Source organism: Eubalaena glacialis, chromosome 2, assembly GCF_028564815.1.
Source record: "Eubalaena glacialis isolate mEubGla1 chromosome 2, mEubGla1.1.hap2.+ XY, whole genome shotgun sequence".
In the NCBI taxonomy this organism is placed as follows: Eukaryota; Metazoa; Chordata; class Mammalia; order Artiodactyla; family Balaenidae; genus Eubalaena; species Eubalaena glacialis.
The window spans coordinates 120,861,054-120,884,298 of NC_083717.1; the positions used below are offsets into that span (position 1 = coordinate 120,861,054).

Below are 23,245 nucleotides of genomic sequence, written 5' to 3' on the forward strand. Positions count from 1 at the left end.
TGCCGCCTCTCAGAGGCGGTAGGTGTCCGGTCTTCAGCAGGCCATGCCTGTTATGACTAAGTGGACATTGTGTGCAGGAAACAAAGCCAGACTCCCCTGCACTGGCTTTCCCTACACCCTCACACCCAGGAACGCTCTCCCAGCTGCCCCTCCCAAACCATCTCCTGTCACCTCTCAATATAGCTCTAGGGTGGGGAGGTGGGTAGGACGGACAGGGGTCAACTTCTCTGCTTTCCACCAAATATGTGGTCTCTTCCCCAAGGCGCCAACTCCTTAGGACCCTCCACTGCCCCATTAATGGACTCAGGGATACATCTGTTTGCAGGAAACCTGTACTCCATATCCAGTGTCCTTGGGGGGACCTGAATCAACCCCACATTCCCATCTCCTGCAGGTGCATATGCCAAATTGTTCCCCCAGGGGATGCAGGCTACTTGTCCCCAGCTCTAGGTCACTGGAGGACCTAGTGTGCAAGCTGGGGGTCAGCCCGTGGCCCAGTGCGTCACTGCCTGGTTCCCATTGCCATGGGGACGTGATAAGGGGCTGAGAACACCAGGTCAAGCTGGGTCAGGCCCAGGTGACAGACTAGGCTTTGTCCTCAGGGATCCCTATGTCCTGAGAGGCCAGACTGGGTACAGGTGGAGTGGGGGTGAGGGGTAGGCAGGCAGTCCCCACTGTCTCCTGTGGAAGGAGGTGGAGGGGAGGGGTTAAATTGGTTCCAGGGCTCTGCCCCCCGTCTGGTCTGGTTTGCCCTTCTCTCCCTTTCCTAGGCCCCCTTCTCTCCCCGGCTCTCACATCCATCCCTGCTCTCCGTCCTCCCTCAACTGCCTCCTAAAGCAACTCCTCATTCTGCTAGAAGTCCTGGACAGTGAGGGCACGGGATGGAGACTCCTGCCACAGGAAAGGGGGCGAGGAAGCAGGGCTAGCCTTGGCACCAGGTTGCCCCTCTTTTGCCTGGCTCCCTGTATGTCTGTCTCCCTTTCCCTCTGCCTGGTTCCCTGTCTCAAAGAATCAGAGGCCTGGCCTCTGATTCTCCCTGGCACCATGTTTCTGCCCATCGCGGGGTCTGACATGCCTGCATTTCCATGAGTCTCTGCCTTCTCTAGGCCCACCCTCGGCTCGCTCGCTGCCTGTCCCATCTCTGCCTCCACACCCTGCTCCAGGGTCTTCATCCACTTCTCTCTAACCTGACTGTTCTCCACTTTCCTGATTTTGCTTGCATCTGAAGGTGACCCAGGATTCTCTCCTTTGCCTAGTACCGCCCCACCTCGCTCTTCCAGCTTCTCGGTCCAAGGCTCACCCTCCCTGTCTCCTCTCCCATCCTGTCTCAGCACCCTCTTTCTGTGGCTCGGCTGCCAGCCCTGTCAACCGCCCCCCATCCCCCGGTCTGCTGCCCAGTCTCTGGCTGTTCCTCAGCCTCTCTCCTCTGCTCTGGGAGCTTGGATTCTCTGGGCATCCCCTGCATCTCCCTTTTCAAGTGTGTCCCTCTCTTTCCTTCACTTATCTCCTCATTGCTCTCCAAGTCCTTCCTAGGAAGAGGAGCAGTGCTTGGCGAGGAGAGTGGAGGAGGATGTGAGGAGAGAGGTGGGACAGGCTGTGGGTCTTTCCAAGGGAGGACACAGCACTTCCTCTATCTTTTCTCTCTGTTGGTTTCCCTGGTCACTGTCCTCCAGGTTTTTGAGCCCTCTCCCTCTCTCTCCACTGCCCCACTCCTCAGGTCTTGCCTTTTTCCTTCCCTATTCCCCTTCTCCCCTCTCCCTCTCCTCCCGTTCTCTAATACTGGCATTCCCTCCTTCCTGGCTGCTGCACTGGGAGCTCAGAGCCCAGAGTGGCTGTGTGTGGTGCATGGGGGAGATTCAGGCTAGGGCCTCCCAAGCCCCTGCCCTCTGTGGCCCATAGTCCCAGGCCTTTCCTGAGCAGCCCAGGTGTGGCAGCGACTCCAGGGGGGCTAGGCTTGTTTAGTTGGAGGGGAGCCTGCTCCTTCCTCCACTTTCAAGTCCTCCGGCAACCCATCCATTCCCCTCCCCTCCCTTCCCCCGGGTCCTGCTCACACGTGACTCTCCCCAATCCCTCATCTGCCTGCCTCCCCTCCAGATGGCCTGCTCTAAATGGGCCAAAGGACCCCTGTCTTCCAGCAAGACCAGACGAGGAGGGTCTTGGGAACGGAAGCTACCGTGGGAAGTAACGAGGGAGAGGAATGGAGTGCCTTGGACCAAGGGCCAGGCCCCGGGAGGAGGTGAGGGGGAGAGGAAGGTGGGCTAGGGTACAGTTCTCCTGGTCGTGGTGGGGACGTGGTTGGAGACCGTGGAGGCCGTGTCTGGAAGGGGGTGGGCTATGGATGCAAGTCCTTGTGCCCCCTCAGATACCTGCCTCGGACCAGGGCTGGGGGCCCACCTGCCCAAGTGGGTCACGCCTCAGGGGGCACCCTTACACACCAAACCTCCTCCCCACAGCCCAGCTTCAGTATTGTCAGAGGTGAGGGTAGTGTTGATCAGATCTGGGGTGTAGGTCCATGCAGATGGGCTCACTTGCTCTAGGAGAGCCTTAAGGGCTTCCCTGAATCTCCTTTAACTCCCAGGGTCTCTGGGCCAGGGAGAGGGCTGGCAGGAGAGGTGTCCCCTGCTGAGGAGGAGGTGAAGGGGAGCACCTGGCAGGGCTGCACCGAGGATGCTCAGAGCCTCACAGGCTCCCCAGGGAGGCCTCCTGGGTCTGGACTCCTCCTCCGGAGCACCCACCCCCACCCCGTGTCCATGTCCTTGTGTTCCTGTGGCTGGCAGGCTGTGAAGAAGAGTCTAGAGGCAGGATCTCACTTCAAGGAAAATTGCTTTATTCTACTTCCTCCAAAGGGGCTGCTCTCCAGGCTCCAGGACTGGGAGCTTCGTTGCACCCTCAGGATGGGGGCAGATCGAGGAGATGTGGCACAGCTACTCCTCGTTCAAGCCCTTTGGAAAGGAAACAAAGTCCAAACTAGCTCCGGAGAGGTGGGTGTTGGGCAGGGATGGGCACAGGCAACAAAGGGGAGATGGGCACCGATGGGGGGAGGACCACTGTGTGGCCTGAGGGAGGCCCCCTGGTGGTGGGAGATGGGTCCTAGGGGTCAGTGTGGAGGGCAAGTTCTGGAGGGTAGGGCTCTGGGGTCAGCTGGAGGGATGCTTCCTGGGTGAGGACGAAGTGCACCTTAGGTTGGAATTACAAGGTTGGAGGCCTAAACTAGGTGGAAGAGAAGTAGAAATAGCAGTTGGGGGAAATTGGGACACACTAGGTGTCTATCCGTTGGGGTCTTTGCTGACCACCCTAGGGCTGGGATTCACAAAATCATTTGTAGTCAGAACGGGAAGAACCCTAGAAATCATGGAGAACTGAGTTACTCCACCTCTGGTCGTGGGGTTCAGCTGTGGGGGTGAATGAAGGGGAGGGATGCTGGTGCGAGGGGCTCTGTCTGGGGGGGACCGATCTGTGTGTGGGTGCTGCCATGGGGGAAACCCACCTTGGCGCCGATGTCGCGGCTCTTGGCCCGCAGCTTGTTGACCTGGGACTCGGCGATGTCCGCCCGCTCCTCTGCCTCATCCAGCTCGTGCTGCACCTTGCGGAACTTGGACAGGTTGGTGTTGGCCTGTTCCTCCTGCGGGGGTTCGTGGGGGGCGGGAGGATAAGGTGAGAGGAGCCAGGGGTTATTAGACTCCCAGCCTGGGGGCCAGCTCCTTGTCCCCTCCTCCAGGCCTGGGCCCCATCAGGGTCACTCACCGCCTCCTCGGCCTGGCGCTTGTAGGCCTTGACCTTTAGCTGCAGCTTGTCCACCAGGTCCTGCAGCCGCAGCAGGTTTTTCCTGTCCTCCTCCGTCTGGGGGTTGGGCAGAAGTGAGTATGGCATAGTCACGGGAAGCACTGCAGCCCCTTCCCCACTCATCAGCTTTACCCTGAATGCAATATCCTGACCCAATTCAACTTCTGGATCCTCACCAAACACTTGAGGTCTCCTCACAATTTCTTACCAAAAAAGGTATGAATACTTTTAATGGTTTGTACCAAGAAAGAGTCTGGGGAGCGGATGGGCTCCCTGAAATTGCACACAAAACTGTGTGTGTGTGTGTGTGTGTGTGTGTGTGCACAGGCCCTGGGGGGTCCTGGCAGGAACTCTGGGACTGCAGGCCTGACGGGATTTCCTGGGCTGCTGGGAAATGACATTGACTTGATCTAGGTTAAGGACAAGTATGCATAGAGGGATGGCGACTCTCTGGATTAGAATGGAAAGAAAATCTAATTGATAGTCTGATTCTAGAAAACACTATCAGAGCTAAAGTCTACACTTCCCTGAGTAACCAAAAAGTTCTGAGATTCGTTTTAATGGTTTGGTGTTTTTTGGTGGTGATGACGCCAGGCTAAGGTTTGGCTACATATTTGCTTTCTGGTAATCTGTGCTGGGTGAGCTCTGCTCGAGCTCTGGTGTCTCCAGGGGAAAGGCTGAGGGGGAATGTTGAGGTGGAACTTGAAGGCCAGGAGGCTCAGAGACTGCCCTCTGAGCCAGGGGACACTCAGGGTAGAACAGGGTCAGGCAGAGTAGAAACAGGGCAGCCAGGGGCTATACTCTCACTCCTTAACCTGTAAGAGGCTAAGAGAGAACACTTCATCCCTCTGGAGTGGCTGTCACCCAGGCTTCATGCCATGATGCAGAGGCCCCGGCCCCAGAGCAGCCGCCGCGCCCGCACCTGGTAGGTGAGCTCCTTGATGCGGCGCTCACTCTTCCTCATGCCCTTGATCGACTCTGCGTTGCGCTTCTGCTCGGCTTCCAGCTCATTCTCCAGCTCCCGCACCCGGGCCTCCAGCTTCTGCAGCTGCTTCTTGCCGCCCTTGAGGGCGATCTGCTCGGCCTCGTCCAGCCGGTGCTGCAGGTCCTTGATGGTCTGCTCCATGTTCTTCTTCATGCGCTCCAGGTGCGCGCTGGTGTCCTGCTCCTTCTTCAGCTCCTCCGCCATCATGGCGGCCTGTGCACGGGAGACAGGTGACACGTGGTCGAAGTCTTCAAGCCAAAGGAAAGCTTATCTTGGAGCAGGCAGGGGGGCGGGGGGACTCACGTCCGTGATGGCCTTCTTGGCCTTCTCCTCGGCGTTCCTGCACTCCTGCACTGCCTCCTCCACTTCACTCTGAAGCTGGGACAGGTCCGCCTCCATCTTCTTCTTCTGGTTGATGAGGCTGGTGTTCTGAGGGTCGGGGTGGGCAGAGCAGGAAAAGTACTGAGCATCCACGAGCGTCTCCCGAAACTCACCTGCTGAGTACGGCCTGTGCTTCCCTCTGGGACCGCCCAGGGCAACTATTCACCTGGGAGTGCAGCAGCTGCACCCGCTCGCTGGTCTCGATCAGCTCCTGCTCGGCCAGCTTCCGGGACCGCTCCGTCTGCTCCACCACGGCCCGCAGCTCCTCCAGCTCGGCCTGCAGCAGGTTGTTGCGCCGCTCCACGATGGCGATGTTCTCCTTCAGGTCATCGTTGGCACGGACCGCGTCATCCAGCTGGATCTGGGTGTCCTGCGCATCAGGAGAGTGGGCGTGAGAGAGGGAGCTGGGCTCTGGCCCATCAGAAGGCCGTCAGCTGAACTGGATGCTGTGGAGAGCCCCTGGCGGTGGCTCAGGTGGGACCTGTGGGGGGTGTCTGTGATGGCCCCGGGGCAGGAGGGATCTGGTGCTGTGATGGGACACCACCACCCAACTCGGCCACCACCCCTCCCTGGGTGAGGTGACTTCCTGCTCCCAAGAGTCACCGTGTACCTTCAGCAAGCTCTGGAGGCTCTTGACTTGCTTCTGGGCCTCGGCGGCCACGCGGTTGGCATGGCTGAGCTGGATCTCCATCTCGTTGAGGTCGCCCTCCATCTTCTTCTTCACCCTCAGGGCCTCGTTGCGGCTGCGCGTCTCCGCGTCCAGGGAGGTCTGCAGGGAGTCCACCACCCGCAGGTGGTTGCGCTTCGCCTGCTCCATCTCCTCGTCCTTCTCTGCCAGCTTCCGCTCCATCTCTGCCTTGATCTGGTTGAACTCCAGCTGGGCCCGGAGGATCTTGCCCTCCTCGTGCTCCAGGGAGGCCTGGAGGGGGGTGGGGAGAGAGGGTCTGAGGAAGTCAGGGCACAGGATGGGGGCAGGGGTCTGTCCATGAATCGTGGATACACAGTGAGTTCAAGAGTGGTGTAAGTGGTTCAGTCAAAGAAGCAAAAGGAGGAAGAAGAAAAGAGAATTTGAAAGAAAGAAAAAAAAAGTCCTATGAGAAGGTGATTCAGGCTCTCACAGAGGAGAGCAAGCTATGAAGACAAAGAGGAAAATGAAGAGAGCGGTGTTGCCAAGGAAACAGAGGCAATCAGGCACAGAATGTAAAAACCCGAAGAGGGAGGCAGAGATGGAAGGGGGGTGGGGGAGTGAAACAGGAAGTCTTGTCTAAGATGTAATAGGTAAAATGTGAAGGGAACTAAGTGACAGGTTCATTCGTTCATTCCACAATATTTGCTGACTGCCTACTATGTGCCAGGCACTGTTCTAGGCTCTGAGAATGAAGCAGTGAACAAAACAAAGGGAGATGAGAACAGGGACCATAGCCTAGAGCTCAGCTTCTTCTCCCACCCCCTGCGCCCCCTCTACCCCTGTGTGCGCACCTCGGCCTCCTCCAGAGCCGACTGCAGCTCCAGCTTCTCGGCCTCCAGCTGCTTGCGGACCTTCTCCAGCTCGTGGATCGTCTTTCCACTGGAGCCCAGCTGCTCGGTCAGGTCGGAGATCTCCTCTGTGGGAGGGGCGGGCCGCTCAGCTGGGGCAGCCGTGGTCCAACGGGGGGCACGCCTCTAGCAGCCGCTGGGTGGCGCCACGTGCGAACCCTCCCTGCCCCGCCCCCGCCCCCGCCCCCGGCCTGGGCCTGCACCCTGCAGGTTCTTGTTCTCCCGCTTGAAGGTCTCCAGGTGCTCCAGGGACTCCTCGTAGGCGTTCTTGAGCTTGAAGAGCTCGGTGCTGAGGGAGCGCGCCTCCTTCTGCGAGGACTCCAGCTCCGACTGCGACTCCTCGTACTTCTGCTTCCACTCGGCCAGGATCTGCGGGGACGCGACGCGGCTCACCGGGCAGCCCCAGCCCCACCCCCAGGGGCGCCCAGGCCCCTGTCCTGGGCTCAGCCTCCTCCCAGCCTCTGCCTCCCGGGAGGACGTTCCCGACTCCCGCCTGCCCGCCTGCTCTGGCCCCTGGCTGCGAGCCCCCAGGCTGGGCCCACCTTGTCGAAGTTCCTCTGCTTCTTGTCCAGAGCCGCGGCGGCCGCGTTGGAGCGCTCCACGTCCACCATCAGGTCTTCGATCTCATTCTGCAGCCGGTGCTTGGTCTTCTCCAGCGAGGAGCACTTGGCATTGACTGCCTCGACGGCCTCCTCCGCCTCCTGCAGCCTCTGGGCCAGCTTCTTCCTGCCCGTGTTGGGGGAAGGGGGGTAGTGGTGGGAGAGGGTGGGGAGGATGGAGGATGTGGATTTGGACAAGGGTACACATTGTGAGTCTTGTAGAAAACAGTCTTTGGAAACTCAGAAGCATTGTTGGAGAAACCTGAGGACAGGCCCAGGGGCTGAGAACGGGGCAGGCAGAGGTTCTGGGAGGTGTGAAGACCCACAGCACCCGGAGGGCCCTTTGCGAGGCATCCCTAGGCTCTAGGCTGCAGACACGGAGGACACATGGGCTCTGAGCCCCCCCATCTCCCCTGCCATGGCACCCTGCCCCAGGTGGGAGCATTCTGCCCTCAGACAAACCTTTTGTTCGTCTTATATTCGGATGAGAAACATAACGCGAGCAAAAAGCTTCCCTGAGAGGAGAAGGAGGTGGGGCCAGGGCAGGGTCCTCTGTGTGGTCAAAATGCAGCTAAGCCTCCATCCCCTGTGCTGGACCCACTGAGGAGTGGGCTGGGCTGCATCCTACCCTCACAGGGCCTCAGCCAGAGGCAGGCCACCCGGGACTCACTTGGCCTCCTCCAGCTCCTCGGTCCTCTGGATGGCGTCCGTCTCATACTTGGTCCTCCACTGGGCCACCTCCGAGTTGGCCTTGGACAGGACGCGCTGCAGCTCGGCCTTGGCCTCCGTCTCCTCCTCGTACTGCTCCCGCAGCAGGTCACAGTCGTGCCGGGCTGACTGTAGTGCGTGGGCCAGGGCGTTCTTTGCCTGGGAGGGGCGGCACCGGGAGGCGGGCTCAGCTTTCCCTGTGATGCAACTCCAGTTCCTGCCTGTCTCCTCACCCTAAAGTTCAACATCCTCGCATGGCCTCACCTATCTCTAAATCCCTAGTGGACCTGGAACGGTTTACTAAGTACTATAAGCAAAGAACATCCGTACAGCACTGCACTATTTACAAAACGCTTCCTGCCCGTCCCCCCACCCCCCCACCGTGCTCCTCATTGCAGCAGGCGTTATCATCCTCACCCCTGTTTTACAGGGAAGGAGACGGAGGCTCAGAGAGGTTAGTTGATTTCCCCAAGATCACCAAGCTCTAAGAGGCAGGTTAGGATTTGAGCCCTGGCCTTTTTTAAAAGTCATATTCTTTCCCCTTTTTCATGAGCCCAGCAAAGTGCTAAGAATTTCAGGAACCAGTGGAGTTTCTTTCTGCAGTTTTCAGCTTGCCCTGCTAATCCCAGGACCACTTGTACAGTTTCTGCATCCCATACCTATACCCAGTGAAGGCCATCACACCTCCCTAGTTTATTTCCTCACCTCACTTCCCCCCGACCTGGGCACCCTTACTTCATGCCCTCCAGAGACAGCAGCAGAAAGACAGAGGGCCTCCGCATGGGGAATAGATTAAGGAGGCACGTGGTAGAGTCTGGGCTATTATCCCTTTTGGAAAATGGGAAAGTACTGGGTAGACGGCAAGCCTCATTCTTAGGAAAGTGATGTGGACGCGAGGCCAGCCAGTATGCTGGACCAAGTGCCCTGAGTCTAGGCCTCACCTTAACCTCCTCCTCCAGCTGCCTCTTGAGGTCCTCCAGCTGCTGGGTGTAGGTGAGCTTGCCTCGGGTCAGCTGGGAGATCAGTGCCTCCTTCTCATCCAGCTGCCGGGACAGCTCACCTGGAGAGGCACCGAGGCACGCTCAACTCTCAAAGGTCAGTCACTCCTCTCTCCCCCAACCCCTCCCCTAACCCTCAGGTCCCATTCTCTGGAGAGATATGTGTGTGCACCCAAGCCTGGGGTGGCTCAGGAAGTTGGGAGACCAGGGTGGGGCTCACCGTTCTCGGTCTGCAGCTTCGCCCGCTGGCTGGTGAGGTCGTTGACAGAACGCTGGGTCTCCTCGGCCTTGCTTCGGTGCTCATTCATCTGGTCCTCCAGGGTCCGGCACATCTTCTCCAGGTTAGCCTGAGACAGGAAGGGGAGTCATACGATCTATGTAGGGGGTGCGGAAGGGGTGTGGCCGGTGCAATTAAAGGAGAAGGGAAGAGAAAGGCATGGAGGAACGAAAGGGTCCAAGAACCGGGTAGAAGAAGGGAAGCGGGAAGCTGAACCATCAAAGAAGAGAGAGGAGACATGGACAGAAAGTGGAGGCAGGTGGAGGGAATTGGAGGAGGGGAGAGGAGAGCACAGGCCCACCTTGGCCTTGATGATCTGCTCCATGTTGGAGGTGACATCGTCCAGCTCCAGCTTGAACTCGCTCTTCTCCTTCTCCAGCTTCTGCTTCACGCGCTGCAGGTTGTCGATCTGCTCGCCCAGCTCGGCCACGCTGTCTGCGTGCTTCTTGCGCAGGGCGGCTGCCGTGGCCTCGTGCTGCAGCGTGGCCTCCTCCAGGTCCCGCCTCATCTTCTGAAACTCAGCCTCGCGCTTCTTGTTCATCTCGATCTGCACGGACGTGGCCCCGCCGGCCTCCTCCAGCCGCTCACTGATCTCCTCCAGCTCCCGGGACAGGTCTGAGCGCAGCTTCTCCACCTTGGCCCGGGCAGTGCGCTCGGCCTCCAGCTCCTCCTCCAGCTCCTCGATGCGTGCCTGGGCAGGGTATAGGGGGCTCAGACCCACCGCCTGACCCCTCCATCAGAGCCCCCTCCTCAGGGCTCTAGAAGGCTCCTGGCCTGTCTGGAACAGCAGGCAGCTTAGTTCCACCAGTGGACAGGTAGAAATAAAAGTATTTTGGTGAGATGGTTTGGACAGCTGAGTTTAGGCCAGAACATTGTACATTCTCTTTATTGGAAGGAAAGTGGTTGAAGCTTGCTCTTGAAGAAGGACAAAGAGACCTGTGTTCCTGGGATAGTTTAAGCAGTTTTGTGGCAAAAATAATAGAAGTTGGAATGAGAGAGCCAGGTTCGTCTGACCAGACAACTAAAGACCCAACACAGTGTCCACTCTAGAGGTAAGAACTGAAGTCACAGACCGTCAGGGCTGAAGGGACCTTAAAAGCCACAGGGAACAAGGGAGGACATATAGACCCAGAGATTGGCAGTGGACTCCCCACAGTCACCAGCTGAACCACAGCTGATATAGGAAGCTGGGATTTCTGCCCCCAGACCCGTGAGTGTTTCAAGATCTCTTCCTGTGTCATCCTTGGATCAGCCAGCCCTCCTCGAGGTGCTCCACAGGGGAACTGTGATGGCCCAGCACCTCCCTTCACAGACACAGAGCCGGTGCCTGTGATGCTGGGAGAGAACGGCCTGGAGGAGGGTTGGGGGGCTGAGGACCAGCCCAGGGACCTTACCTGAAGCTCTTTGAGCTTCTTCTGCAGCTGGCTGCCCAGGGCCTGCTCATCCTCAATCCTCGCATTGAGGGCGTTCAGCTCAAAGTCCTTCCTGCAGGGAAGGAGGGAGGGTGAGGCAAGGAAGGCTGGTTGGGCTCCAGGAGGGCCTGCCAGTGGTTGGAGATGGTAATGAAACAAACGAGGAGCAAAATTTCATCAAAAAACCCCAGCTTCCAGGGCTGTTGTAAGGTCCCTGAAAGTGTAACACCTGCTGAAGGATTGAAGTTCAATAGGAAATATAACAGGAAGAGCACTGTAGGTGGGGTGACAGGACCTGGGCTCCGAGATGCTCCCTTCTTTGGTCTGTAAAATGAAGGCGTTGGACTAGGTCGACTCAAAGGCCCCTTTTAGCTCTGATGGTCTTTAATTCTGTCACTGTTACTTTGGGCAACTTGGTAACCTTTCTGAGCCTTCCTTTCCTCTTTGGTAAGTGGGGTTCAAGTACCATTCTTAAAAGGTGGTTTGAGGATCAATGGGATCATATATTTATTCATTCATTCAGCAAGTACTGTGCCTGGGGAAGTGTGAAGACTTCCTGGTGAGACTGTAGACCAGGATGAGTTTCACAGCCTTTCATAGTCCTGACCCTAAAGCACCATAAGATCTTTGATCATCCAAAAAATTCCCCACAGACTCACTGTTTACCAAGTGTGAAAAGTGGATCTACACATTTTGGAAGATCTTGCAATAAGAATTGGAACCACAAGATCACTGAACAAAGAAGTAGCCAGACCGTGCACTGCTCACACATGGCGGCTGAGCCGTTTCTCTGTGGTCCTCTGGGCTCTCTGTGAAGGACCTGAAAGGACTTACCTGAGAGGCTTTTGTGTGGAGCTTTCCTCCGTGTTAAGCAACTGGTCTCCAGAGAGACTTGTGTATAAAGGGGGTGAGCTGTTATTTTCCATCCCTTTTGAGTGCCCAGCAGGAAGAGAGGGCTTGAGGGATCTGGGTTGACTTTTGCCAGGGAGGCCTGCCGGGCCCTGATGTGTGTGTCTGGGGGAGGAAAGCCCTCTTCCTGGAGGCTTTGCCCACAGTTTTGCATCTACTTATGGAGGCTGCATGAGGCTGTTGCCTCTGAGGATGGATGTCTTGGCTCAGCTAATATTGCCATGGGTGGAACAGGCTGCTGGGCGGGGGAGGAGGAAGGGCGATGGGGCGGGGAACACGCTACTTTTTTAGCCGCTCATCCAGCTGCTGCTTGTCGTTCTCCAGATCCATGATGCTCTCCTGGGTCAGCTTCAGGTCTCCCTCGAGCTTCCGCTTGGCTCGTTCCAGGTCCATACGCACCTTCTTCTCCTGCTCCAGGGATCCCTCCAGCTGATGGAGAAAAGGACCAATGTGCCCTGTTAGGCCAAGCATCCTTATTTGGTGATTTGGGAGCTTAGTCCCTCTGTGGTTGAGGAATCCTGAGAGGTGTCAAGACTTGGGAAAGCTTCCCCAGAATGGGCCAGTTGTTGCCAGGGGACTGTGAGAGCACCGAGCATGGAGGGATGCTCAGTAACTATTTGATAAATGACTGAATGAATGACTGTGGGATGAAATCCCAAAGCTACGTTCATTCATTCTGCATCCTATAAGCACCTACTGGATACCAGGCCCCATATTAGGCACTGTAGACACAAAATTGAATAAATCCAAGTTCCCAGCTAAAGGCAGCTTCCAGTCTATGGCTGGAACCAATACTTCAGTAATGATAACACAGAGTGATAAAGAGTGATTCAGTAGAGATATGCTCAAAGGACTACCTGTGGGAACAATGATCACTGAGGATCAGATCCTGGCTAAAATATTAGAAGTCCAAAGATCATCCTTGAGGAGCTTCACAAAATTCCCAAGAAAATGTTTCATGTTCTTACGAGATAACCCTCTAAATCCTGTGGTTGAAGGGAGAGACATATAGGCTTGAACATAAAGTGAAATAAGGAAGCCCATCTCTACTGTTGATCACATCAGCAAGATGAGATATATAAATCAGAATTGATCACCCCTCCCCTTTTCTATTCCCCAGCTCCCTTCTAGAAAGGTGTCAGGAGAGGGAGTGCTCTCCAACCCCACCCCCCCAAACATATACACACACACACAAGCACAGATGGACATGGTATATCTAGGCCCTTGTGACAATCTACTTACATCGTCCACATGCTGTTCCAGCTTGACCTTGGCCTTGGTCAGGGTGTTGACCTTGTCCTCCTCAGCCTGAAGGTCATCCAGGGCCTGTTGGTGGGCCTCTTGCAGAGCTTTCTTCTCCTTGGTCAACTTGGCAATGATCTCGTCCAGCCCAGCCATCTCCTCTGTCAGGTTCTTCACCTGTTGACCAAGAACCCCATCCCCTTTAGGGTCAAAGGTCACAAACCTGGAGACATCTGTGGAGACCTCCAATGCCAAGGACCAGGGCCACACTCAGGTCTGGGAATCCTGAGGAGACTTGGGCTGGAGCCAGAGGGAGCTGCCCTCACCTTGTTCTCTGTTGCGTGCTTCTCCTTCTCCACCTTTGCCAGTGTCAGCTCCAGGTCATCAATGTCCCTCTTGAGCTCAGAGCACTCGTCTTCCAGCTTGCGCTTCTTGGCCGTGAGCTCGGCGTTCATCTCCTCCTCGTCCTCCAGCCTCTCGGTCATCTCCTTCACCTTGGCCTCCAGCTGGATCTTGTTCTTGATCAGCTGGTCACAGCGCTCTTCCGCATCAGCCAGGTTGTCTTGTTCCTAAGGGCAAGGTACAGAGGGGAGGCTGTTTGGTGGCTGGGGTCCTCGCCCTGGCAAGTACATGGAGGGACAGGCTCCACCCTCACTATAGGAGGGGAGCTCTAGGATCTCCCCAGCTGAGAAGAACCTCAGAAGGATGGGGAGAGGAAGAGTTTTAGGGCAATGTGACGGGAGCACTGGCGGATGACAGCAGAGAGGAAGGGAACCAGAAGTCTCTTTATCTGGCCCTCTTCCTCTGGTTCCTCCATCAAAGGGAGGGAACTGTGTTTGTTGATGCCAGCACTTTACATATTTACAACCTAGTGAGATGGGCGGCTTTATTTCCCATCTAGAGATGAGGACATTGAGACTCAAAGATAATGCATTGTTTGCCCAAGGTTGCAAAATTATTAAGCTGTGGATCCAGGTTGAACCCTGGTGGAAAGCCCATGTCTTTAAGTTAGTTCTTTCTCCCTTTCCCTTTCTTTCCCTTGAGAGACCTCTTTGGAGGTCTTTGGAAGTGTTGATTCCAGAATCCTCTGCCTATGAGGGCACAAGATGGTGAGCCCCTGGGTGGGGAAGTGCAGGGTGTGTGGGAGATGTGGGCAGGGTAGGGCAGAAGAGCCAGCAGAGGCCCGGGAGCCTCACCGCCTGCACTTGGAGCTGCAGGTCGTTCTTCTCCTGCAGCAGGGACACCATCTTCTCCTCCAGCTCCTTGCGTCGAGCCTCCGACTTCTCCAGAGCCTCTTTGAGGCGCCCAAACTCCTCCTTCATGAGGGCTATTTCCTTCTCTCTCTCTGCGCTCTTCAGCAGCGGTTTGATCTTAAAGTAGAGCTTCATCCAGGGCCAGTTCTTGACCCCCATGAAGGCCCGAATATTCCACTGGATTACCAGCAGGGAGTCTCTGCGGGGGCACAGCAAGAAGGTTGGTGAGAGAGCTTCCTCCCTCCTTCCCGTCCTGAGACCCTGGCTCCTGGGTCATGGCCCTGTCCTCCATCCATCCCACACTCTGACAGCAAGGCCCACCCTGTGTCTGTATGTGTGTCGTGCCCCCTTTGTCATTTGAAGACCTGGTGTGCTCTTTCTCCTTATACTGCCCTGAACCAACCTGGGCCTTAGAGACCTGAGAACCTTCTTTTGAGATCTCTCACCTGCGTTCCAACAGCTTCTTGAACTCCATTCTGGAGAGCACACCCCGGGACTGAGCCTGGATGCGGGTGATGATGCGGCTCAGCCTCTCGTCCCGCATCTCCTCCAGCAGCCCCAGCAGCCCCGCCTTGAAGAACACCTGTGGAGAAGGTGTGTGTGGACATGACTAGGACAGGCAGGAGGGAAAAGAGGGGGTGCTTATCTTAGGGAGGGTAACAAGGCAGGAAAGAACTGGAGGAAGGAGGTCAATGGCAGCTGGAGCTGGCATGGGGGAGCAGTGCTGTCTGGTCCATGGGGAGGGCTAGCACGTGGTTCAGTAATGTTCCTGAGATGGTTGGTAAAAGGAAAGGAGCCATGAGGTGAGGAGTCAAAGGACAAGACAGGTCTTCCTGTAATCAGTGTGTTTCCTCCCTTTCCTCACCTTCGTGTGGCCGAACTTGTACTGGTTGTGGTCAATGTCCAGGGAGCCCAGCAGCTTCTCTGTCCCTTTCCTGCTGTCAATGAACTGGCCCTCGGGGATGGCTGCCGGGTTCAGGATGCGGTACCTGGGAGGGAGGTGCCCGTAGTTACCCATGTTCTGCACTGATCTGCTCTGCCCACAGAATCTGAGGCCACCTGAAGACTCGCTTCCCACCCAAGGCTGCCCATGCTCCCCCTGTTCCCTGAGCCCTGGGGGGCCCTGATACCCACCTCTGCCGGAAGTCCCCGTAGAGGATGCGGTTGGGGAAGCCCTTCCTGCAGATGCGGATGCCCTCCAGCACGCCATTGCAGCGCAGCTGGTGCATGACCAGGGGGTTGTCTATCAACCCTGTGGCAGGAGGGGAAGAGAGAGGAGTGTGTGGAGAGAGCACGGGACTAAGAGCCAAGAGTTCTGGGTTCTGATCCTGGCTCTGCCACGCACTGGCCTATAACCTTAGCAAGTCAGTATTTTTTCCTAGCCATATTTTGAGAGTAACCGAAAGGCTTTCACAGTCCTTATTTTATACGGTTTATGCCTATTATCATAGGTGATAGCCAGGGCAAATATAGCCCATTTTCTAGAGAATAAAATAAGCCCGGACAGGTTAAGGGACTTGACCGAGGTCACTGAACTGATCAGAAGAGAACCAGGCCTTGAACCGAGGCACCTGAACTCCTCCATCTCCTTATGATTCATTCAGAAAGGGATAAACAATCCTTACACGTGTCATCAGCGGTTGTAAGGCACTCATGAGGTAATGTCCATCAAAGTGCCTTGCACGTTACTCTGAGCTACACATTCCAAATGTAAGGCAGCACTGTGGCTGGGGTGGGAGGTAGTGTGTGAGACTCCATGGGCAATGGGATGAGAAGAGTGTGATTTGGAAAGCTCCATGGTGGGAGCTCAGGTGGTGACCTAGAAGGCCCTGACCCCGGGGCAATGCGTCTCAGCAGTGGGCTGGGCCCGACTTCTTAGGCTCACCTGGAGACTTTGTCTCATTGGGGATGATGCACCGCACGAAGTGGGGGTGTGTGGCGCGCAAGTTGGTCATCAGCTTGTTCAGATTCTCCTGTGGTCCAAAACCCAAGAGGGAAAAGTAAAGAAAGTCAAAGAAAGAGAAGTGAGCGGAGAGGAAGGAAGGGAAAGAGAGACAGAGAGAATGAGAGGAGCTAGAGGATAAAGGAGGGCTAGGGGAGACGTGGAGGGGGAGAGGATGCGAGGCAGGAGGGACAGCGAAGCGAGGTGAGATAAGAAAGGAGTGAGAGACGAGGCCAGCAGATGAAGGGGAGAGAAGACAGAGTGGACAGGATCAGGAAGGGCCTGAAGAGACTGAGAGGGAGGAGCTGGGGATGAACCCGGCAGGGGACGAGCAGGGCTGGGGTGGCGCTGGGTCACACACTCACCCTGTGCAGAGCTGACACGGTCTGAAAAGATGAGCCTTTCTTGGCCTTGCCTTTGCCCTTTTCGATAGCTGTGGGAAGGAGAGTCGAGAAAACGGGACGAGTGTGCATGTGGGGAGTCTGGACAGGGGGTGAGGAATCACAACCTCTCTTCACATTTAGCCTGCAGGCCAGGGTCTTCACTGTGGGTGCCTCAGCTTCTCCACCCAATTCTATCTCATCTCACTGAACCTGTAAACCTTGGGGCCCAGCCTGACATGGAAGTGGTGGGGTGTAGCACTTGACCTGCCTCAGAACCACGGCAGAAATCCTGCTCCCGGTTCCCTGGGTCCCAGTCTCCACTCACGTGTGTCAAACCCAGCATAGTTGGCAAACAGGGTGCTGAGCATCTTGAGGGAGGATTTCTTGTACAACTCCACCACCGTCTCATTGAGCGGGTCTTTGTTTTTCTGTAGCCAGCCTATGATGTTGTAGTCCACGGTGCCGGCATAGTGGATCAGGGAGAAGTGGGCTTCTGGCTTCCCCTTGATGTTGCGTGGCTTCTGGAAGTTGCTGGACTTGCCCAGGTGGTTGTCAAACAGCTTAGCCTTGAAGGTCATGTCAGTGGCCTTGGGGAACATGCACTCCTCCTCCAGGATGGACATGATGCCCATGGGCTGAGGGTGGAGGGGAGAGCATCACTGAGCCTGCTTTAAGCAGATGGAGATGGACCCTGCTCTAGGGTCAGTATTTGCAAATGGAGATGCTCCTTTGGGTATTAGGTATCAGTGTCAGCTCTGAGTACAGTTATCTATTGACTGGCACCTGTTCAAGCCTTCCCAAGGTGGGACTTTGTTTGACTTCGGAGGGACCTTTGTGAAAGTCTGGGAATGTGGATGCTACAGGTGCTTTACACACCACTCCATCGCCCAGATCCCTGAGATGATGGGGCTGAAAATAGGTGTTCTCTTATGCTCCCCTGTGCCACCCTCAAACTTCCTGCTCCTTGATGGGTAAACCAGGGCTGCAAGCACACTGGTGTGGGAGGCCATCCTTGAGGTGCCCGTCCTCCATGTGTCCACTCTCAAGCCTCTGGAAACTCAGCTCTCCCAGGCACCACCCTCTCCTGGGTGACCAGGATAATGCAAGGTTCTGGGAACTAGGGCTTCTTCTGCTGTCTGGATTGTGATCCCCAGAAGGGAGAGGGGTCTGCCACTTTTCTGGGCCTTCATGCATGTGGGGTGTGAGTGGAGAGTTCAGGCAGAGGGGCCGAAGCGGCACCTTCTCGATGAGGTCGATGCAGGCCTGCAGGTCCATGCCGAAGTCGATGAACTCCCACTCGATGCCCTCCTTCTTGTACTCCTCCTGCTCCAGTATGAACATGTGGTGGTTGAAGAACTGCTGCAGCTTCTCGTTGGTGAAGTTGATGCAGAGCTGCTCAAAGCTGTTGAACTACAGAGCAGGGGGGTGGGGGAGGGGAGCGGGTCAGGCGGGCAGCTGTCCGTGGCCCATGGGGTGGGCCCAGGGCTGCGTCCAGCCTGGCAAGGGGCGCAGCCGGTCCCTCCCCTCCCCTGTCAGGGCGGGGAGGGAGAGCCCCCTGAAGACACACGACCGTCTCCACCACTGCGGAGCCCACCGCCGTCCCCGCGCCTGGCCTGTAGCCGGCTCAGCCAGCGGTGGCTGCCTGTGCGAACCAGTGAGTTACTGTTCTCCCGGCCCCGGGGCTCCCCACTCACGTCGAAGATCTCGAAGCCGGCAATGTCCAGGACGCCTATGAAGTACTGGCGCGGCTGCCTGGTCTCCAGGGTGGTGTTGATCCGCGTCACCATCCAGTTGAACATCCTCTCGTACACGGCCTTGGCCAGCGCCCCAGTGGCATATGCCACCTGGAAGGTTGGGGAGAGGCCCAGATGAGAGAGTGGTAGGAAAGAGTGAGTTGCAAAGCTCCCACTGCACCATGCTAGCCCCCCATTTAACTTCTGAAGATGACCCACCTGCTGGACGTTCTGCCCCTTGGTGACGTACTCGTTGCCCACCTTCACCCGAGGGTGGCACAGCCCCTTGAGCAGGTCAGCTGAGTTCAGCCCCATGAGGTAGGCGGACTTGTCGGCCTCTGGAAGGAAAGGGCAGGTAGCAAAGTTGGTAAAGGATGAGATGACTCCTCTGCAGATGTAGGCTTCAGTGGCTCCACAGCTGCTCCCCGCATCCCTGACTCCCACCTTCGGTGCCATCTGGCTCAGCCTGCTCCTCTCGCGGCTTGAGTTTGAACTTCATGTTTCCAAAGTGCATGATGGCTCCCGTCAGCTTGTACATGGAGTTCTTCTCCTCTGAAGCGAAGCCCAGCACATCAAAGGCATTCTGTAGGCAGGCCCAGTATTGGTGGAACCCAGAAATGGGAGTATGGCAGGTAAGTGAGACCCCTCTTTAGCTGGAGAGAAATCTTGTCTCCTAAATCCCTGTGAGTTCTGAGACTCCCATCCCCAGTGGGGAACTCCAAAACTAAGACGGGAGGTACAAGAGCCGGGTGGGGTGTAGACTGCCTCAGCCCCAGCATCAGTGGTCAGGCTGTTCGCTGGAGGTGCTCTGGGTTGCCCACTCATGTTTCCTACTGTTACCCCTCTTCTAGGCCCTACCCTTGCTTCCCGGCCTGGACCTTTCATATGTGTCTATACCTGTTCTTTACCTAACAGCCTGCCCCAGGCCCATGGCAGCTGCATGACCACCACTACCCCGTTTCCCTTGGTAACGCCTGTGTTTTGGCTTGTCTGCTTCTCTAACCCATGGCGTTCAACCGTTCTCTGCTTTGATTGAAAACACCAAGTACTGGCCTGCCCTGTCTTACCACACCCGTACCCCAGCACACCCTGGTCATAGGGCACATTCTGGTCCTCAGGGAGTGCCATACCACTTTGAACAACAGACAGCCAGTGTCTTAGCTCTATTCCTGGGCCAGTGAACTGGCCCCATTTACCCCTGACCGCCAATCCCCTCGCCTCTCAGCTGGGTCCTCACGCACTTACATCAGTGGCCATAAGCTCCTCTGCGTCATCAATTGAGGCCACAGTAGTCTCTCCTTGGGAGATGAATGCATAGTCATAGGGGTTGTTGGTGATCAGCAGCATGTCTGGGGGGAGAAAGACATGGTTAGAATGTGGGTGCAAACCCCTGGCCCTCCCTGGGGCTATCTGCCACAGCACATGACCTGCAGAAGAGCACATGACAGGGCTTAACAGGGTCCTACATCCCACAGGACTGAATCCAGCAGTGCCATAAACCCAGGGCCTGTCAACAAGCAGCCGCAAGCTGAGGTGACCAGGTTGCCATGGAGATAGTTTGTCTCGGTTGGTAGCTGTGACTCACCCAGCAGCTCAGGCTTTCTGTTAGACAGGATTTGGTAGAAAATGTGATAATCTCTCTCTGCTCTCAGCTGGAAAATAACTCTGGATTTTTCCAGAAGGTCTGTGAATAGTAGGGGAGAAGAAAGAGAGGAAGAAAAGGTTGGGATTTAAGTATAAGGAAATAGAGAAAAAGGAATGATAAATGTAGTGAGAAAAGGACAGAGGGAGAGGGAGACAAGAGAGGGAGAGAGATGCATACACAGACACACAGAGGTGAAGATGGAGTCCCAGAAGGAGAGAAATGATCTCCAAGAAAAGTCCCAGAGAAAGACACACAGATGTGCAGAGACAGAGATGGAGAAAGACCAGAGGAAGTCTCAGAAGGAGACGAATATATAGACCTAGAGACACAGAGATGGAGAGAGGGAGAGAGCCTGAGGGGCAGGGCCCTAGAGAAAGAGAAAGAGGGAGGTTGAGACAGAGATGGTTAGAATGAGGGTGAGCTCAGGCTGAGCCCTAGCAGATCCATGGCACTCACAGGTCTCTATGTCTGCAGACGCCAACTTTCCGGTGGCCCCAAAATGGATTCGAATGAATTTCCCCTGGAGAGGTGGAGAAGAGTGGTGATGAGTTGAGGGAAGGCTCATATTTGACACCATCCCTTGACCAGCCCAAATCCCAAGTCCAAAGTCAGGGACCACTCACAAAGCGGGAGGAGTTGTCATTCCTGACGGTCTTGGCATTGCCGAAGGCCTCCAGGGCGGGGTTGGCCTCGATGATCTGGTCCTCCAGGGTGCCCTGCAGAGGTCAAGAAGGGTGGCAGGTGAGAGGCCTCCTCCTCCCTTTTTGCGGTGCAGGCCCCTGGAGGACAGTAGGCCTACCTTGCCTGAGGTCTGCTCCTTCTTGCTGCGATCGCCAATGGCGGCAATGAAAGCAAAGTACTGGATGACCCTTTTGGTGTTGACCGTCTTCCCTGCCCCGGATTCTCCGCTGTCGGGACAGTTGGGCTTATTAGGCAGTGAACAAACATTGTTTGAGACCAACAAGCCTAAAGTCAGGAGAGATTGCCTAGTTTTACTTGGCAGGGGGAGCCCTGAAGCAGGAAGCCACCAGGTAATATGCATCTCAAACAAACAGCTGTACTCTGACGTACACATGGTCAAGGGTAGCAACCAGGAAGGATGCCGCAAGAAGGTGTGGATTTGGGCAGGTGGAACCTGGTCTTAGCTGGGCAAGGTCAATCAGAGGAGATGGGCCTGGGCTGTTTTGGAAAAGAATGGGTGGGGCTGGAAGAATGGGGAAGGTTTACGAAGGGAACGATGAAAGAAAATGAAGAGGTGAAGAAGATGTGGTGTTACTGGGATTATGGATAAATGAGTGATGAGCTGGAGGGGTGTGAGTGAAGGAGATGGGAGAGGAAAAATAAGAGAGGGATGGGAAGCAGAAAGGAAGGGGGAGAGCAAGGAGAGATCAGGGTGAAGCCCAGAGAAGAAATCAGAGCTGGCGTGAAGGTGGAGGGAAAGAGAACTGTGGGTCTATGCACAGGGGCTGGGGTCCTGATAGGGGCTGGGCTCAGGGAGATTCTGGAAGGGAACAGGTAGGAGCCACACTCACGTGATCAGGATGGACTGGTTTTCTCTGTCTGTGGGGGGAAAATGGGGAGGAAAATTCAGGAGCCACACAGGATGCTTCGTCTGGCTTCCCCCCCAACCCCGCCCCAGCTCCCTGCCTCTCTTTGGCAACTCCCAGCGGCCTGAACCCCTCCGGAGGAGGAAGGGCCCTCAGGAAACCCTTTGCTTGGGGCCTGTCACCTGTCAGCATGTACTGGTAGGCGTTGTCGGAGATGGAGAAGATATGGGGCGGTGCCTCGCTCCTCTTCTTGCCCCGGTAGGCGGCCACCACCTCGGAGTTGTACACCGGCAGCCACTTGTAGGGGTTGATGGTGACACAGAAGAGGCCCGAGTAGGTCTAGGGGAGGAAAACGAGGAGTGAGTTGCCAGTGATGAAGGGGGAGGGTTGGTGGTTTTCGGAGTTAGAGAAAGGTCTTAGGAGAGGAAGAGAAAGGTCTTGGGAGAGGAAGAGAAAGGTCTTAGGAGAGGAAGAGAAAGGAAAACATATGAACGCGCTCAATCTGAGGAATCCCAGCCCTCAGGGTATTAGAATTGCACCAAGGATGCAGGGATTGGGACAGAGTGCAATACTGCCTGGGCACAAAAGACAGAAACTCTCGGGACTCCAGGAGGTGAAAATACATGGAGCAGGAAGCCACTAGATTCAGAGGGACGTCCCGGGGTGCACTCACGTAGATCATCCAGGATGCGTAGCGCTCCTTGAGGTTGTAGAGCACCGCGGGCTCGTGCAGGAAGGTCAGCATGGCCATGTCCTCGATCTTGTCGAACTTGGGCGGGTTCTGCTGCAACACCTGGTCCTCCTTCACGGTCACCGTCTGCAACAGCCCATGTGCAGGCCCTGCTGTCAGCCCCCTCAGCAGGGATAGGATTGGGGCAAGTTACAGGACAACGATGCTCATGAGATAAGGACCCAGGGTCCCAGAGAAGAAAGACCTGATGCTGGGGATGAGAAGGGCTATTTGGAGGGAGTAGGTCCCTACCCAGAGGAAGGGCAATCCTGGTGGCACCCCTCTCTGGCCACCCAGGTGTGGGGGGCATCTATGGTGGCCTCTCACACCGGCCCTGCCACCCACCTTGCCAAACTCTGTCTCGGCGGTGACTTTGCCACCCTCTCGAGACAAAATCTTGGCCTTGACGAACTCCTCTTTGACATCAGGCACGAAGACATCCTTCTTGAGGTCGAAAGGCCTGGTCTGGTCTTCCAGCCGCTCCTTCTCCGACTTGCGCAGATAGGAGGCGGCCTCCCCAAACGCAGACATCTCTGCATCCCCCATGGCTGCACCTGCAGTGGGAGGGTAAAGGAGCTGGCTGCCCTCCCCTCCACTCCCCTCTCGGGGCTCTCCCCTTCAGCAGGAGCCCCGAAGCCTAGCACTGTGCTCAGGGGTCAGGAGGGGTCACCGAGAGTCCCTCGTTCCTTGAGCTCATCCTCTAGCCCGAGAACGCCCTAGCAAACCTGTTGGGGCAGAGGAGGGAGGCTAACTTCTGTCCCAGCTGGGGCTCTCCTAGAGGAGGGAGGAGTGTCCCTGGCTTCTGGGAGCAGGAAGCTAACTATACCCACTGTACCCATCTCTGAGCCTCATCCCTCCCTGGCTCCCTCACTAGTCACAGGTAAGAACTCCTGGCCACCAAGCCGTGCTCCCAAGGCAAGGCAGAAACTAGAGTTGTGTGTCTTCCCAGATCCCCCCACACCCCATCTTCAGCTCTCCTTACCTTGGCTTCCTGAATGTGCCTTCGAGAGGAAAGGGGCTCAAGCTGGCTGGGGCCTGGAGAGAAGGAAGGCTGGTCAGGACTACTTCCCTGCCTCGCCCTGGCCCCGCCCTTCATCTTCCCTCCGTCTCAGGCCTGAACTTGGGTGGGCGGTGGTGGTGGCTTCTCTGGTCCTGTCCTCTCTCTTGCTTTCCCCGCCCAGG

At 56.3% G+C, this 23,245-nt stretch overlaps 1 protein-coding gene across 1 annotated transcript; it reads right to left on the reverse strand.

Moving 5' to 3' along the window:
• Positions 1–2,815: 2,815 nt before the first annotated feature.
• LOC133084292 (myosin-7) lies at positions 2,816–22,609 on the reverse strand. The gene is made up of 38 exons (XM_061180659.1): positions 22,409–22,609; positions 22,007–22,150; positions 21,516–21,672; positions 21,319–21,346; positions 20,586–20,694; positions 20,410–20,502; positions 20,243–20,306; positions 19,727–19,825; positions 19,387–19,490; positions 18,586–18,724; positions 18,361–18,479; positions 18,103–18,252; positions 17,648–17,818; positions 16,734–17,043; positions 16,391–16,458; positions 15,969–16,056; positions 15,218–15,335; positions 14,949–15,072; positions 14,530–14,666; positions 14,027–14,282; positions 13,157–13,399; positions 12,831–13,007; positions 11,872–12,017; positions 10,662–10,752; positions 9,569–9,958; positions 9,211–9,337; positions 8,934–9,052; positions 7,955–8,151; positions 7,228–7,411; positions 6,889–7,054; positions 6,629–6,753; positions 5,760–6,068; positions 5,316–5,519; positions 5,072–5,197; positions 4,706–4,981; positions 3,745–3,840; positions 3,488–3,622; positions 2,816–2,942 (listed from the first exon to the last, which is right to left on the reverse strand). Exons 1-38 carry the CDS (start codon positions 22,607–22,609, stop codon positions 2,925–2,927), a joined length of 5,808 nt encoding a protein of 1,935 aa, XP_061036642.1. The 3' UTR covers positions 2,816–2,924.
• Positions 22,610–23,245: the final 636 nt, after the last annotated feature.

Excerpts from the sequence above, each read along its gene's own strand:
- LOC133084292 (XM_061180659.1), bottom strand. The coding sequence starts at position 22,609 with ATGGGGGATGCAGAGATGTCTGCGTTTGGGGAGGCCGCCTCCTATCTG. Across the intron at positions 18,480-18,585 it reads TGAGCCAGATGGCACCGAAG|AGGCCGACAAGTCCGCCTAC; the intron begins GTGGGAGTCAGG and ends CTTTCCTTCCAG. Across the intron at positions 8,152-8,933 it reads AGCTGGAGGAGGAGGTTAAG|GCAAAGAACGCCCTGGCCCA; the intron begins GTGAGGCCTAGA and ends CGCCCCTCCCAG.